Here is a 14,507-nt window from a genome sequence, read left to right on the forward strand (position 1 = left end):
GCGCGGACGTTCTCTAGGGGGTGCGTGACATGAAAAGGGTAATGGCGGACAGTTTATGGTGTTATTTAACACACATAGCAAAATCGGTAAAACACCGTTTTACAGAGATGTATAGAGCCGCAGCCGCTCCGTGTCTCATACTCTCCGTGTCTAAGAGAGACTGCATTCTGACATTCCATCCCCCCCCTGTCCTCCCCCTCCCCTCACACATGCACAGCGACACAGATTCTTTAGTTTTAACTCAAGACAAGAGACCACTCACTTTGTCCATGCTTTGCTGTTGTATCTTTAGTTCACCAAACTAAAATCTAGTAATCCACACGTGTCAGAAGGCTATGTTAACCAGGAACAGTGCGCAGTGTAATTAACAGCACCAGCTGGAAATGCGTGTGTGCGTGCGTGCGTGGGGCATTTCTGTAATACTCTAACAGAGTGTTACAGAAATGCCTTTTTAGATATAATATAAACGGCTTATGCAAACTATAACAACATACAATTGACGTATTGTGGGCATGTAACCATTGTTCACATCATTCACCCCCTCGGTTGTACTCCAGGTATCGCCTCTTTGATCCGCCTGTTGAACTCGGCAGGCGAGGAGAGCCAGCCGGGTCTGGCTGTTCTACTCTGCGAGATCCTGACTGCCGTCTTCCTCAGCCTGTTTGTCCACGGCCTGGCCACCCACTCCAGCAACGAGCTGTTCCACATTGTCGCCCACCCACTCAACAGCAAGCTGTGGGTGGCCGTATTCGGAGGAGGGGCTCGCGCGCCCGTCGTACAGAAACACGGCAGTACTTCAAAATCATCACAGCCAGGTTGGTGTGATGTGTGGTTGTGTGCTTATACTGCTGGGGAAGGGGGGTACTTGCGGCCGAGTTACTTGAAGGTCAGGTTGTATCAGGTGTGTCTGTCTTCCTTTCACAGGAAAAGAAACATGTTAGCAGGGCTCCTGTCTCTCACTCTTTCTGTCTCATGTTGAACAGAGGGAGAGTGATGCAAGCTTGCCGTAACTTCTCTAAAGTTAACATTAACAAAACTTTGATGTTAACTTTATCACTAGTGAGTGTTAAGGTGCTGAGGACCTCTAGTCGTGCCTGGATGGTACTGGCTTTTGGACCGTCCATAAATCAGCACTGTATGTCAGGAAATTATGCTTGTATCAATTAGTCACAAAGAAAACAACTGCTTTGTTTTGTGTGACTGCTCCAGTCTCACCAGCCAATGAGACGTCAGAGCGCAGGTCCAGACGTTTCAGGATACGTGCTTCGCGCAGCAGCTCCAGGGAGGAGGTGAGGCCAGACAGGGACGGGGCGACCAGCCCCACCTGCCCCAGGCCTGAGACGGTGGTGGAGCATGACGCGCACTCCATCTTCAAGGAAAGCTTCGTCCCTCCATTACTTAGCATTTGGGACTATTTCATCGCCAAGGTAACCCGAGTGGATATGTGTTCTATTGAGACAGGGTGGAAAAAGTCTTGACAAACACCCTAGGTTATGAAAATATTATTAAATACTTATTTCAGAATGTAATTACAACATTTTTATTATTATTGTTATTATTATTATCCCCTTATTGCATTTCTTGTATTGAATTTCACAAATGTAATAGAAAATGTGTTAATTGCCCTGCGTGATACTGTATCATCGTAGTTTCTAAGGGAAATTTCAGCCCAAAACAGAAATGGCACCTCAATTATTTATGAATATAAATAAATATCTCAATGTTGTCGTGCCGCATAGCCTTGCCTTCCACCATCCGAGAACAGAGTCGAGTACGACTCAGAGGAGAGCCAGTCCAGCCAGGGCGAAGAGAATGAAGAGCAGTACGAAGACATCTTTGACCCCAACTCCCCACTAAGGGAACATTCCAACCATAACTCCTACAGGTACAGGCTGCGGCAGAAAAAAACTAAATTGCCCTTTTGTCATTTAAAATGTTATATTTGTTTAAATAAATAAATATTTATTATCTCCTAAATATATTTAGGAGATAATTCTAACAATCACAGCAAATGGCAGGCTTGTCTCTGGAACTTGACACAAAGTCAGCAGCAGTGGCCTGGTTATGTTGTCAGAATTGTTGCTGAGGAGGATGCTTTCCATTCAAATCCAAGTCACTTGTTCTGACTTTCATGAAATGATGTACCGTGTGCTGTTCTCTCTATGTTGTTCTAGTTGGTGTCTGATGCGCCTCGCGATGGTTCAGTTGGTCCTGTGCAATCTCAAGTCCTTCTACCCTATGGCAGGACATGACCTTTTAGGTATGCACAAAAATCACTGTCAAGCTGTTGGTCCATTGTAGCATCATTCAGGCCCTAACTGTTGCCAAAGGAGTTTTAATGGTGAACTCAACCCTCCAAATGAATCTTTCAAGCCACTGTACCACTGTAAGGTCACTGGAGCACTTGGATCTTTTCCAGGCTTCTAACTTTTGTTCCCTGAGCAAAATGCACTTTACTTAATGTCAGGGGTTTGAGTTCTTTTTAACACATGCAAAGGTCAGGCATTCACACTCCTAAGCATACCACGCTCACTTAACTTTCCATATAACTGTGTGTGTGCGCGTGCTTGCTTTACATTTGTACGTGTGTCCAGATCTGCCTGTGGGCTCTCCTCTGTGCCATGCGGTGCTGAAGACCTTACAGCGCTGGGAACAGGTGCTTCAGAAGAGGCTGGAGATCTTTGGAGGACCGCCCTCCAAGTACATCTCCACACACCCCCAGGATGACACGCTTGCCCCTGGCCCTGCCCTCCTCAGACACAAGGCCCTGTTTGAACCATCCAACACACCATTCAGGTATACACTATGGCCCTGCCCTCCTCAGACACAAGGCCCTGTTTGAACCATCCAACACACCATTCAGGTCTACACCATTAACCCTCCTCAGACACAAGGCCCTGTTTGAACCATCCAACACACCATTCAGGTATACACCATTAGACACAAGGCCCTGTTTGAACCATCCAACACACCATTCAGGTATACACCATTAGACACAAGGCCCTGTTTGAACCATCCAACACACCATTCAGGTATACACCATTAGACACAAGGCCCTGTTTGAACCATCCAACACACCATTCAGGTATACACCATTAGACACAAGGCCCTGTTTGAACCATCCAACACACCATTCAGGTATACACCATTAGACACAAGGCCCTGTTTGAACCATCCAACACACCATTCAGGTATACACCATTAGACACAAGGCCCTGTTTGAACCATCCAACACACCATTCAGGTAGACACCATTAGACACAAGGCCCTGTTTGAACCATCCAACACACCATTCAGGTATACACCATTAGACACAAGGCCCTGTTTGAACCATCCAACACACCATTCAGGTAGACACCATTAGACACAAGGCCCTGTTTGAACCATCCAACACACCATTCAGGTAGACACCATTAGACACAAGGCCCTGTTTGAACCATCCAACACACCATTCAGGTAGACACCATTAGTGTGTGGTCTGTTGATTCATGGTGTTCCTTTTCAGTTGTTCCCAAGCTGTGGTGCGCGAGTGCCTTCTAGGGGTTGCGTCACATGAAAAGGCTTTATTGGTTTTATTTTAAATATATTATGCCAATGGCAAGTATATGCAGAATATAGCCTATGCTGCATATATATATGCCATATTCATGTTCATATATGTGGATAAATAGGAAATATATGTCTATATAGTTTATGCAATTTATATTTCCATGTGGGGGGGGTGCGTCAGCTAGGTCGGGAGGTAACGGGGTGCATGGCCAAAAGGGTTTGGGAACCGTTGCTTTATAGAATACTGTATCGCCTGTTATAATATCTATCCTTACTAAATTAATCAGAGGTTTCAAATTGCTTTAGAGTGGATTCAATTGAGAATAGTGTTCCAAATTAATGAAACTCTTTTCTTATCAACCGTGTATGTCTTTTGTTCTCTCTCTCATGGACCCTGGAGAGAGACAAATTGGATTAGCACTACAAATAGATGAGAGCCATGTTTTATTTGGGGGGTTATTTTTATTTTTTTACATCATACATACCCTTGAGCGGTCAAACATGGGGACAAGTGAGAGCTATTCAGTTTGATTTTGAACTTGCCTTCAGCAGCAGACGTGTGGAGCGTGCACATCATACACTTACCAGAGTAATGGGGTGAAGAAGTGCCTCTCAGGGTCTCTGTACATTCACAGGTCTAAATCTATCCTTAAGTGCAATCACAAGTGGCCCGGCCACTCTTTACTTTCAACATATCTCTTTGGTCGCTGTACTTGGATGAACATTTGATGTAACTTGCCCTAAGCACCAAATACATATACACTAAATCCTTATTGAATAGACTTATTGAATGGACTAAGAAAGCGTTAGTATTGGTATAAGGAAAATGTCAAACCTTCCAGGTCGCGCCACCACAGTGCTCTGCCAGTGAAACGCCTGTGGCAGTACCTGGTCAAACAGGAGGAGATCCAGGAAACCTTCATCAGAAATATATTCACCAAGAGACGGGACCAAAATGAGGTAATGACGTTTTTGTCTTTTTTGAGGGGCGCTAGCCCCTCCTATAAACAGTTATAGTGTTTAATGTTTGTGTTGTCTGAACACAAACATTAAATGCCATTGACAATGAATAGAGACTGTGGAGCACTCTGTACTTTTAACAACACATTTTTCCATTTAGTAAGATTACAATCTAAAACACATCCTAATATTCACCCCTAATGCAAATGGTGTGATTACTGTCTCATTACATGTCTCCTAATTCCCGTCTGGTTTTAATGTTTTGGGTGTTGTGTGCCAGCCACTCCCCCACTGACTGCATAAATAATGCTTGTATTTGTATTCAGATGGTGTCACTATTAATTAATTCAACCTTTTTGATTAACAGCCCAGTAATTGTGTGTGTGTGTGTGTGTGTGTGTCTCTGCGTGTGTGTGTGTGTGTCTCTGCGTGTGTGTGTGTGTGTGTGTGTGTGTCTCTGCGTGTGTGTGTGTGTGTGTGTGTGTGTGTGTGTCTCTGCGTGTGTGTGTCTCTGCGTGCGTGCGTGTGTGTGTGTGGTGTGTGTGTCTCTGCGTGTGTGTGTGTGTGCGTGTGTGCATGTGTGTGTGTGTGTCTCTGCATGGTACATCACTATTGCATTGTTTGTGTGTCTGGCCCATGTGGTGTTCTGCTTTCCCTTTACAATTAAAGTCAGTCGAGGACCAGACTGACAGTATGAAATGTTCAGGGATGGACGAGACTGGGAACCATCAGGTATTTTTGCTTCTGGTTTGGCTACTGGTGATGATTAGATGGTGGTTGTAAATATGGGAAATGGAATTTGGAGTAGGAATCATGGCAGTTGAATTATTGAATTAGTACTTTTATACGTTCAATCAATAAATTGCATATGATCTCATTCAAGGCCTAGCCTTTAACTGTACATGGCATGCTTGCTTTCATTCAGGGCGTTCTTAGCGTGTTCACAAAGAAATGTGTAAATGGCCATTTGAACTCTTTGAAAAAGAGCCCGGTAAACAGTAGCAGTGTGCAAAAACTAGCCTGGTTAATAAACCAGACCGAATCAGCCGTTGGCAAAAAAAAGTTGCCTACCAGCGGATTTCGGTCTGGCGAGGCTCAGTAGCACGCCTCTTTCCTACAATCGAGAACAGGTCGGACCAATCGGGACACGGTATGCAATATGGGCGGGCTTTGGTACAGTGACGTTCAATGCTTGAGACTTTTGACTGACAGTAGCTCTGACCAATTGCGTCAAAGAGAAAATGTTTGAACCCGCCCCCCGGGAAATGAAATCCAAGTGGAGCCAGCCCAGACTGATATACCGCGACAGTGTTGTGTGATATTAGTCTGGCTTATTAGCCAGGCTATGCAAAAACGGCCTGATACTGTCTAACCATTCCAGAAACATATTTCACTATGTCTTAATGCAACGGGTGCAGAATGTACGGTAGGCTACTGATGGGAGCACCCACTTCACCTCGTTGAATAACTGATACGGTCTGACTCACATCATGTAAAATGTCTATCGGTGCTAACGGGGGGCCATGAGCTATGTATGTTCATGTCATATTCTGATATAAGCCTTATGTTGAGCTGTATGAATATTCATGTGAGGCCCCAGTTGCAGATATTTAATTTCCCTGCGTGATGATGCTATGTAGAGCTTTCAGCTTCCTCTGTCTAAGCTGCTACATTGTAGCTCGTCCGTTTGGCCCACTGTTAATTATCCTAGCCTCTCAGAGGACATGCTATGAAGCTGAATAGCTTCTGATTAATGGGCCCAAACGCTGTCGCAGTGAATATGCATAGTACCACAGGGATGTGCTCTGCAAAAATGGCAAACCAGCTTATTTGGATTTCCATGAGTCGAGTTTGACTGCATTCTTCTGACAGACAAAGATGTGGTCTTTTCCCATTGTATAATCCCAATAAAGACTGTAATTCAATCTTGCGCTGAAACTGTGTGCCTCATTTCAAATAGTTGCTGTTTCAGAATGCAACAAACCTCTGCATAATGCATTAATGTTGCCTATTGTACTATTCCATATACCCCCTTTGGATTTCTATGGCACAACTTGTACTACATGTGCTGACTGTTGAGGGGTTGTTTTTGTCGTCATGATAACTAACAACACTAACCATGCTATGGTATGTTGGCTGCTGTAGCCTAACAGTGCAGCCTGATGATGCACTCCCTGCATGTACCCTAACCTCCAAGGCATCACACACACACGCATACACAAACTGTTCAACTTGGAGTACATCTCCTGGGTCCTTTATCATTATGCATCAGTAGGGTGAGAGTAGGGTGTTGTGTTTTATCAGTGGTTGCGTCCCGCCGTCCCACATGTGCCCCGAGGAAATCTTAGGTGTTTGAGCTATATTGATTGGTGACCAAGAGTTGGCCTGTTTGATAATATGTATCGGTGCATGTACATTTGCCTCTGCAGATTGAAGCAGACCTGGGCTACCCTGGAGGAAAGGCACGCATCATCCACAAAGAATCAGACATCATCACAGCCTTTGCCATCAACAAGGTATATTTCCCTAGGCACATTTATTTGGCAAATAAATGTTCTAGCACTAGCAGCACGTGATGCAGCAGAGAAACTAGTTATAAACAGATAATTGGTTTTACAATTTAGGCATTAGCAGACGCTCTTAATCCAGAGCGATTTACATTAAGCAAGAACAAAAAGCATGGCAATACATCACATACATAAAAAGTAGTTATCATGAAACATGCGTAAGCTAAGAACGTAACAGTGGAATATCTATATAATAAAACTATACATATAAACTATACATACTATTCATATATATACTATAAAGTGCTATGACTACATAAAATGCAATTCTAGTGCTGTCTACATAACATGCTATAAGTCTGTATAAAATGCAATCTAAGTCTACGTAAAGTGCTATCTAAGGGGCTAGGGCAAGTGCTACGGGCCATGATTTAGTCTGAAAAGGTGGGTTTTCAGACTACGGCGGAAGATTGGGAGTGAGGCTGCAGTTCTGATTGTAATGGGAAGTGCATTCCATAGTTTTGGAGCTGATCTGAGTGCGCGGGAGGGTTTGTATGGTTCGATCATACTTGCAAGATATGGGGAGCCATACCTTTGGTTGCTTTGTATGCCACCATCAGAGTTTTGTATTCTGTGCGGGCAGCGACCGGGAGCCAATGGAGGGAGCGGAGAAGGGGGGGAGGTGTGTGAGGATTTTGGCTGGTTGAAGACCAAGCGAGCTGCAGCATTTTGGATCAGTTGGGGAGGCTTAAGTGCACATGCCGGTAGGCCAGTAAGGAGGGAGTTACAATAGTCAAGTTTTGACAAGACTGTTGTCTGGATTAGGAGCTGGGCTGAGTCCTGGGTGAGGAACGGTCTAATTCGTTGTGTGTTATAGACTGTAAACCTACAGGATCGAGTGACAGCTGTGATGTGTGTTTTGAACGAGAGCTGACTGTCCAGGACAACACCAAGGTTCCTGGCTGTTGGGACAGACGTTACCAGGGCGTTGTCTACGGAAATAGTTAGCTCCCGCATAGGGCAGGACTTAGCTGGGTTCAGCTTGAGGTGGTTGGAAGACATCCACTGTGAGATGTCAGCCAGGCATGCAGTGATGCGCTCTTCCACCTGGGTGGCAGAGGGGGGGAAGGATAGAAACAGTTGTGTCATCGGCATAGCAGTGATAGGATATATTGTGAGCAGAGATGATAGTGCCAAGGGATTTTGTGTACAGTGAGAAAAGGAGGGGACCAAGTACAGATCCCTGTGGGACCCCAGTTTGGAGGGTACGGGGGGATGATGGGAAACCTTTCCAAGTGCGATGGTCTGGAAGATTGGAGACGGGACGGGGTCGAGAGGACACGTGGTACTGTAGGTCTAGTGGATATGACTAGTTCTAGGACCTCGTCTGGGGATGGAGGAAAGGAGGACATGCATGGTATGTTGTGGTTAGTTTTGGTTGAGTCAAGCGCTTCTCTAAGGGGGAGGGGGGGAAAGGAGCTCAACCTTCTTTTCGAAGTAGGTGGCAAAGGCCTCCGCAGTGAGGGTTGAGTGGGCGGAGGGGGTTTAAGGAGGGAGGAGAAAGTGGAGAAGAGTTTCTTTGGGTTAGAAGTGCAGAGAGGAGTGAGTGAAAGTGGGAGAGGACCACAAGTGGTTTTCAAGTAGTTTTCTACAAGCATTCATCTGCAGAGAACAGCTGTTTAGTTTTTTTTTAGATCCCCACTGAGTAACTTTGAGATAATATAGTAATATAGTTGTATAATAATATAGTTGGGCCCTCTTTGATGTGTTGCCCAACCCGAGTCGTCTTTGTTTGAATATACAGAGATTTGCTGCTCTTGCACTGCAAATGTTTTAGCTCCCCCACCATTGAGGGAGGCACACCTCGGGTCATCATTAAACTGCAGAGAGCTGGATGAGTCCATGGCCATGGGCTGTTTCCCTTCATCTCTGCTGTTTTGTGTTTCCCTCCATTCTCAAAATCGTCCCCCTTCCTCTGTCCACAATGTCTCTTCCTCCTTCCATTCCCCCTCTTCTTATGCCCTCCCGGTTCCCAGGCGAATCGCAATTGTTTAGTCATGGCGTCCACCCACGACATTCAGGAGCTGGACGTGTCATCCATCTTGGCCACACAGATCTTGACGTGGATCGATGATGATATGGAGGCCGAAGCCAAGAGGTATGGGGGTTACAAGCCACGGGCAAGAGATGAAAGTGCAGCCATATTCAGATTCAAATTTATATACAACTTTATGACCGTTAGGGGGGTGTGTGTGTGTGTGTGTTTGTGTGTGTGTGTGTGTGTGTGTGTATCTCAGCGTTGTGTGTGCAATCTGTATGGATTCATATTGTTTACTGATGAGACTTATGTCTGGAGGCAGCATCACACCCACTGACCATATATCACCTGCCCACACAAGGTCCCATCCTTTTTTTTAATGTAATGGTGTCTTACCAGAACATAATATTGGAACATACCAATTGGCAAATTCACAAACTCTGCTCTATTAACTTGGTCTTGGCAGCCTCAATGAAATGTCTGTTTGAGAGAAGATAAGTGTTTGATATATGATATCTCTCTTCCAAAGTGATGGCGATTAAACTAGTATCCTGACTGTGAAATCAGCCTTATAAAGCGTTTCCAACTGCTGGTTTTGGCCCTTTCACAGCGCCGGGAGCGATGATTTCCTCGTGATTCACTCGCGCGAGGACTTTACAACCCTCCACGGCACCACACCGTACACCCACAGCAGTCCTGGCACGCCCATCAACATGCCCTGGCTCGGGGGTCTGCAGACTGGCAGGGGAGCCGCTGTGGTGAGCCTCTCAATTTACTCTTGCTTAGAATTAGATGTCACTTTACTCATAAAAGGCAAGGCAAGTTTATTTGAATAGCACATCTTATACATGAAGGCAATTCAAAGTGCTTTACAAATAAAGGGATAACAAAAAATAATTTAAAGTCATACAGAGAACAATGATGTTCCGAACACAAATAAGACTCTAATCCACATAGTTATGGCACTCGAACCCACACAATATTATGGGACTGAAACCACACCAACAGGGAAATACAAAGCCCAAGAGAAATCCTTCTTATTTACCATGACCGGCCATTCTCCCACCGCCATGCACCACACATGTCTTGCATTGTCCTGGTCGCATTGCAAGCTAAGATGGTCAAGGTTTAGTCAAGGTCAAGTGTAAAAAATGTATTGATGTCTGTCTGGCAGGGATGGACAAAAGGGATCATAGGGCTAACATTATACTGTCTACCCATCGATTTATAAAGGAACAGATGTTTTTTTATTGCTAAGATGCCTGTCAAGAAAGCAGAACATCAAAAGCACTTTGATGTAGCTGACACATGAGTGTCAGAAAGTGGAGGTTTTATCTTGTGCAATTGGAAGTGTTGCCTTTTTGACTCCAAATACTGTGAGTCATGACTCAATGTCTTGTGAGTCACGTCTGTGCAGATAACCCACTTATGTCACTGCCCTTGACAAGTGGAGTAGTGCTGGACTGAGAATGTTTGGACTCTGTACAATGCAATTGTATTCAAAAATAATAAATTAATCCCTCTTTTATACACACAGCAGTTCAAAATATGCCTAGGTAGGATTCTGTTTTGACTTTGACGTACAGTAAGCACAACAAGCAATGACTCTGCTATTAAAAAACAAAACATGAAGCAATACTGGTGATTTAACGATGATTTGATGGTATGGTCATAACAATACAGTATGGAATACTCTTCATACATAGATATGTCCCAGCTCAAAATTAAGATTTTTAAATCCATCCAAGGTAAATTATCATTTCCAACTGAATTTCAGAGCCACATTTTTTAGGGCGCCACCCCCTCCTATACACAGGTTTAATGTTTTCCTTTAGTTCAATGTTTGCTTTTTAAATCCATTGAAGAGAAAATGTACCTAATAATGTGCCTCATTACATCATATTGTCTCTTTATTGTTAATGGCGTTTACTGTTTGTGTTGGCACCGTTTTGTTTTACATCACCTAATCAACATGAGTTGGACTTTAATATATTAGCGCCCCTCACTTCACACGGGTGTCTTACCAGAACATAATATTGGAACATACCAATTGGCAAATTCACAAACTCTGCTCTATTAACTTGGTCTTGGCAGCCTCAATGAAATGTCTGTTTGAGAGAAGATAAGTGTTTGATATATGATATCTCTCTTCCAAAGTGATGGCGATTAAACTAGTATCCTGACTGTGAAATCAGCCTTATAAAGCGTTTCCAACTGCTGGTTTTGGCCCTTTCACAGCGCCGGGAGCGATGATTTCCTCGTGATTCACTCGCGCGAGGACTTTACAACCCTCCACAACAAGCAATGACTCTGCTATTAAAAAACAAAACATGAAGCAATACTGGTGATTTAACGATGATTTGATGGTATGGTCATAACAATGAGAAAATGTTTGCTTTTTAAATCCATTGAAGAGAAAATGTACCTAATAATGTGCCTCATTACATCATATTGTCTCTTTATTGTTAATGGCGTTTACTGTTTGTGTTGGCACCGTTTTGTTTTACATCACCTAATCAACATGAGTTGGACTTTAATATATTAGCGCCCCTCACTTCACACGGGTGTGATTATTTTATTTGTAATTCAGTTGCTTGGTGTAAGTTTCCAAGGTTCCAAGTTCACCCGAATCGAATCCTACACACTTTTCTTCAGAATGATCTTCACATACCACTCCTCCTCATTTTTGTTTTCCCTAGCTGATCAAGAGGAACCTCAACAATGTGAGAAGGATGACCTCTCATCCCACACTGCCTTACTGTGAGTACCCATGTGAACACTTTTAGGAAAAATAAATCTTGAATAAACCTCCTAGAACCACTTTGATCTTATTGTGATCTTGTAAATTTTTCCTATGACTAGTAAGTATATAGACATTAAGTCAGGGGTGGCAACCTTTTCGGGGATGTGATCTACTTTGCCTTTTCCAAGACTAGAGTAATCTACCATTGCCTGACGACGGTGAACATATTCACCACATTTATTGCGACGACAGGTCGCATTTACTATGAAAATGTCCATTTCCCATCAGTCAGTTAATTATTATCCCCATAGATGGTCTTGTGACATCATCAGGGATGGAGATCCCTGATGTCATAGTAAATGTGACCTGCTGTGGCAATTAAGCCCATATATGGAGATCCCTGATCAATATTGGCCAGCAACTCTACATCTGACCTTAAACCCTTAGATAGATCTCCATATATGGATATGTCAGAACCTGTTCTGACATTCCATATGTTGATCCCATCCATCCTTTCTCTTCGATGCCTTTTGACTGATACCTCTCCATTCAAAATCTAGACGGGCCTGCCCCAAAGTTATTAGTGCAGCCGCGCCCGGCAGCCGGCGAAAATTAGTGTTCTCAACAGGCCCGAAAATGTAGGCCCGGCCCTACCTGGGCCCTCATCAAACCCTGTACACTCAAGGCATGCTCCTTATATGGCCAGTACATAATTCATTCCATGTTGATCTGACCCCCCCATGCCAAAGCGCCAGCGCTCGCCCAGCAGTCTGCCGTCAACGAGGCGGATACGTGCACTCGAAGGGCGAGGACGCTTCTTGCCCTTAGGTGTCTTACTGGTGCATTAATATATAAAGTACAGTACAATAGAGTAATGAAGTCAATATAAATTAAATGTTTTGTTTTCCTGTTGTCTCATTTGCAGACCTAACGGGGGCTCAGGACGGCAGCGTCAGGATGTTTGAGTGGGGTCATTCTCAGCAGATCATCTGTTTTAGAAGCCCGGGAAATTCCAGAGTGACCAGGATACGATTCAACCATCAGGGAAACAAGGTAGGTTATGTACAGTAAGATATAATATACTTATGCACATTGCATACAAAGCCAACAGAGGCAAACGGTGGCAGAGCAGTAGCCGTCCTCCTGTGTCACGTCTGGAAGGATTTACTTACTGGTTTTACTGTGCTGGATATGAATTGAGTTGTTGTGAATGACCATTTCAGAGGCTCTTAAACATCATCTGGGAAAAAGACGTGATGTATGTACCTGGAATGGGCAACAGCTGAACCATGCTATCACATTAAGCAACGTTTTCAGCCGTTCTCTCACCAACCAACACCATTAGGCATGAAGCTCAGCAAGGACTTCTGTTTCTCCACATTCGCGCCCAGTGATTCACCCACTTTATTTTTTTATTTTATTGAATAACTCGGCCTCCAGCATTACCATTTTCTGAGTCTGTGCTGCCTGTACGCCGCTAATGTCTTATCTTGCCACTCAGTGTGCAAGAGTTAAAAATGTAATAATGCTTCAAATATTGGGAGGGGGGTGTTGGATCCATGTGGAGCGCTCAATTTCTAGTTACATATTAAAGCGTTGCCGTAACTTCTGAGACAATAAATCAAGCACACAAGTGGCTCAAAGCGAATAGCTTTACACCGCGGCTGCTCGCGCTGTGCTAACAATTTCTTATCTGTCAGTCTGTAGCAAAAATATTCAAATGCCTTAGCAAACATATTCAAATGCCTTACCGTTGTGAATATTTAACACGTCTGTGTTTGCCTAACCATCTGCTGAAATCAATCCCAAGTGTTTTCATTCCTGTTTTAACCCATGGCTTATGTCTGACAAATGTACAATATTGTCTCAGTTTGGTATTGTAGATGCTGACGGCGGATTGAGTCTCTGGCAGACCAACACTAATGGGAATCCACCCAAACCCTACCTAGTAAGACATGTCTTATTACGTTTTGTTTTTGTTACCTTTCCATATTTCAGCGGTTTTCGTCCTCACTTTTTGTCGCTGTTGGGTTTTCAGAAAGTGGAAACAGAAACTGTTCCAATGGATCCAATGTAGTTATTGTTGTTGTAGTTACTATAATTGTGACACGTTGTGAGCTTGTACATCCACTATTTTTGATGCTTTTAGAGAAAGGGGGGAAAAACAAGTTGTCAAGTAAATATGCAGATACAAGGTTTCTGCCCTTTTGTTCTCCTCTTCTCGTTTTGCTCTGTTAATCAGTATGACTGAGAAGCCTTTGCCCCGTTTCCTTTGTCAGACGCTGCATTGCCACAGCAAGACGGCTCACGACTTCATGTTCGTCGGCTCGTCCTCACTGATCGCCACTGCAGGCCTCTCCATAGACAACAGGTAAGACACTGCAGGCCTCTCCATAGACAACAGGTAAGACACTGCAGGCCTCTCCATAGACAACAGGTAAGACACTGCAGGCCTCTCCATAGACAACAGGTAAGACACTGCAGGCCTCTCCATAGACAACAGGTAAGACACTGCAGGCCTCTCCATAGACAACAGGTAAGACACTGCAGGCCTCTCCATAGACAACAGGTAAGACACTGCAGGCCTCTCCATAGACAACAGGTAAGACACTGCAGGCCTCTCCATAGACAACAGGTAAGCTAAAGCAAGAACCCAAGTAACGACAGGATTTCACTCCTAAAAAGGTTCACTCTCGCAGAGTCTCCTTCA

The 14,507-nt window shown here is 44.1% G+C and overlaps 1 protein-coding gene across 3 annotated transcripts in view; it reads left to right on the forward strand.

Moving 5' to 3' along the window:
* The window catches only part of dmxl1 (Dmx like 1), a 74,281-nt gene that overhangs the window by 54,442 nt on the left and 5,332 nt on the right, over positions 1-14,507 (forward strand). For all 3 annotated transcript variants that reach the window (XM_079516635.1, XM_079516633.1, XM_079516634.1), the window contains exons 35-48: positions 558-815; positions 1,210-1,427; positions 1,740-1,885; positions 2,175-2,260; positions 2,595-2,796; positions 4,392-4,509; positions 5,179-5,241; positions 6,939-7,025; positions 9,053-9,174; positions 9,665-9,812; positions 11,754-11,814; positions 12,723-12,850; positions 13,668-13,745; positions 14,077-14,168. In XM_079516635.1, coding sequence (XP_079372761.1) covers positions 558-815; positions 1,210-1,427; positions 1,740-1,885; positions 2,175-2,260; positions 2,595-2,796; positions 4,392-4,509; positions 5,179-5,241; positions 6,939-7,025; positions 9,053-9,174; positions 9,665-9,812; positions 11,754-11,814; positions 12,723-12,850; positions 13,668-13,745; positions 14,077-14,168 — 1,807 coding nt within the window. The remainder of the gene's footprint in view (positions 1-557; positions 816-1,209; positions 1,428-1,739; positions 1,886-2,174; positions 2,261-2,594; positions 2,797-4,391; positions 4,510-5,178; positions 5,242-6,938; positions 7,026-9,052; positions 9,175-9,664; positions 9,813-11,753; positions 11,815-12,722; positions 12,851-13,667; positions 13,746-14,076; positions 14,169-14,507) is intronic.

This window comes from Electrona antarctica, assembly GCF_951216825.1.
Source record: "Electrona antarctica genome assembly, chromosome: 12".
In the NCBI taxonomy this organism is placed as follows: domain Eukaryota; kingdom Metazoa; phylum Chordata; class Actinopteri; order Myctophiformes; family Myctophidae; genus Electrona; species Electrona antarctica.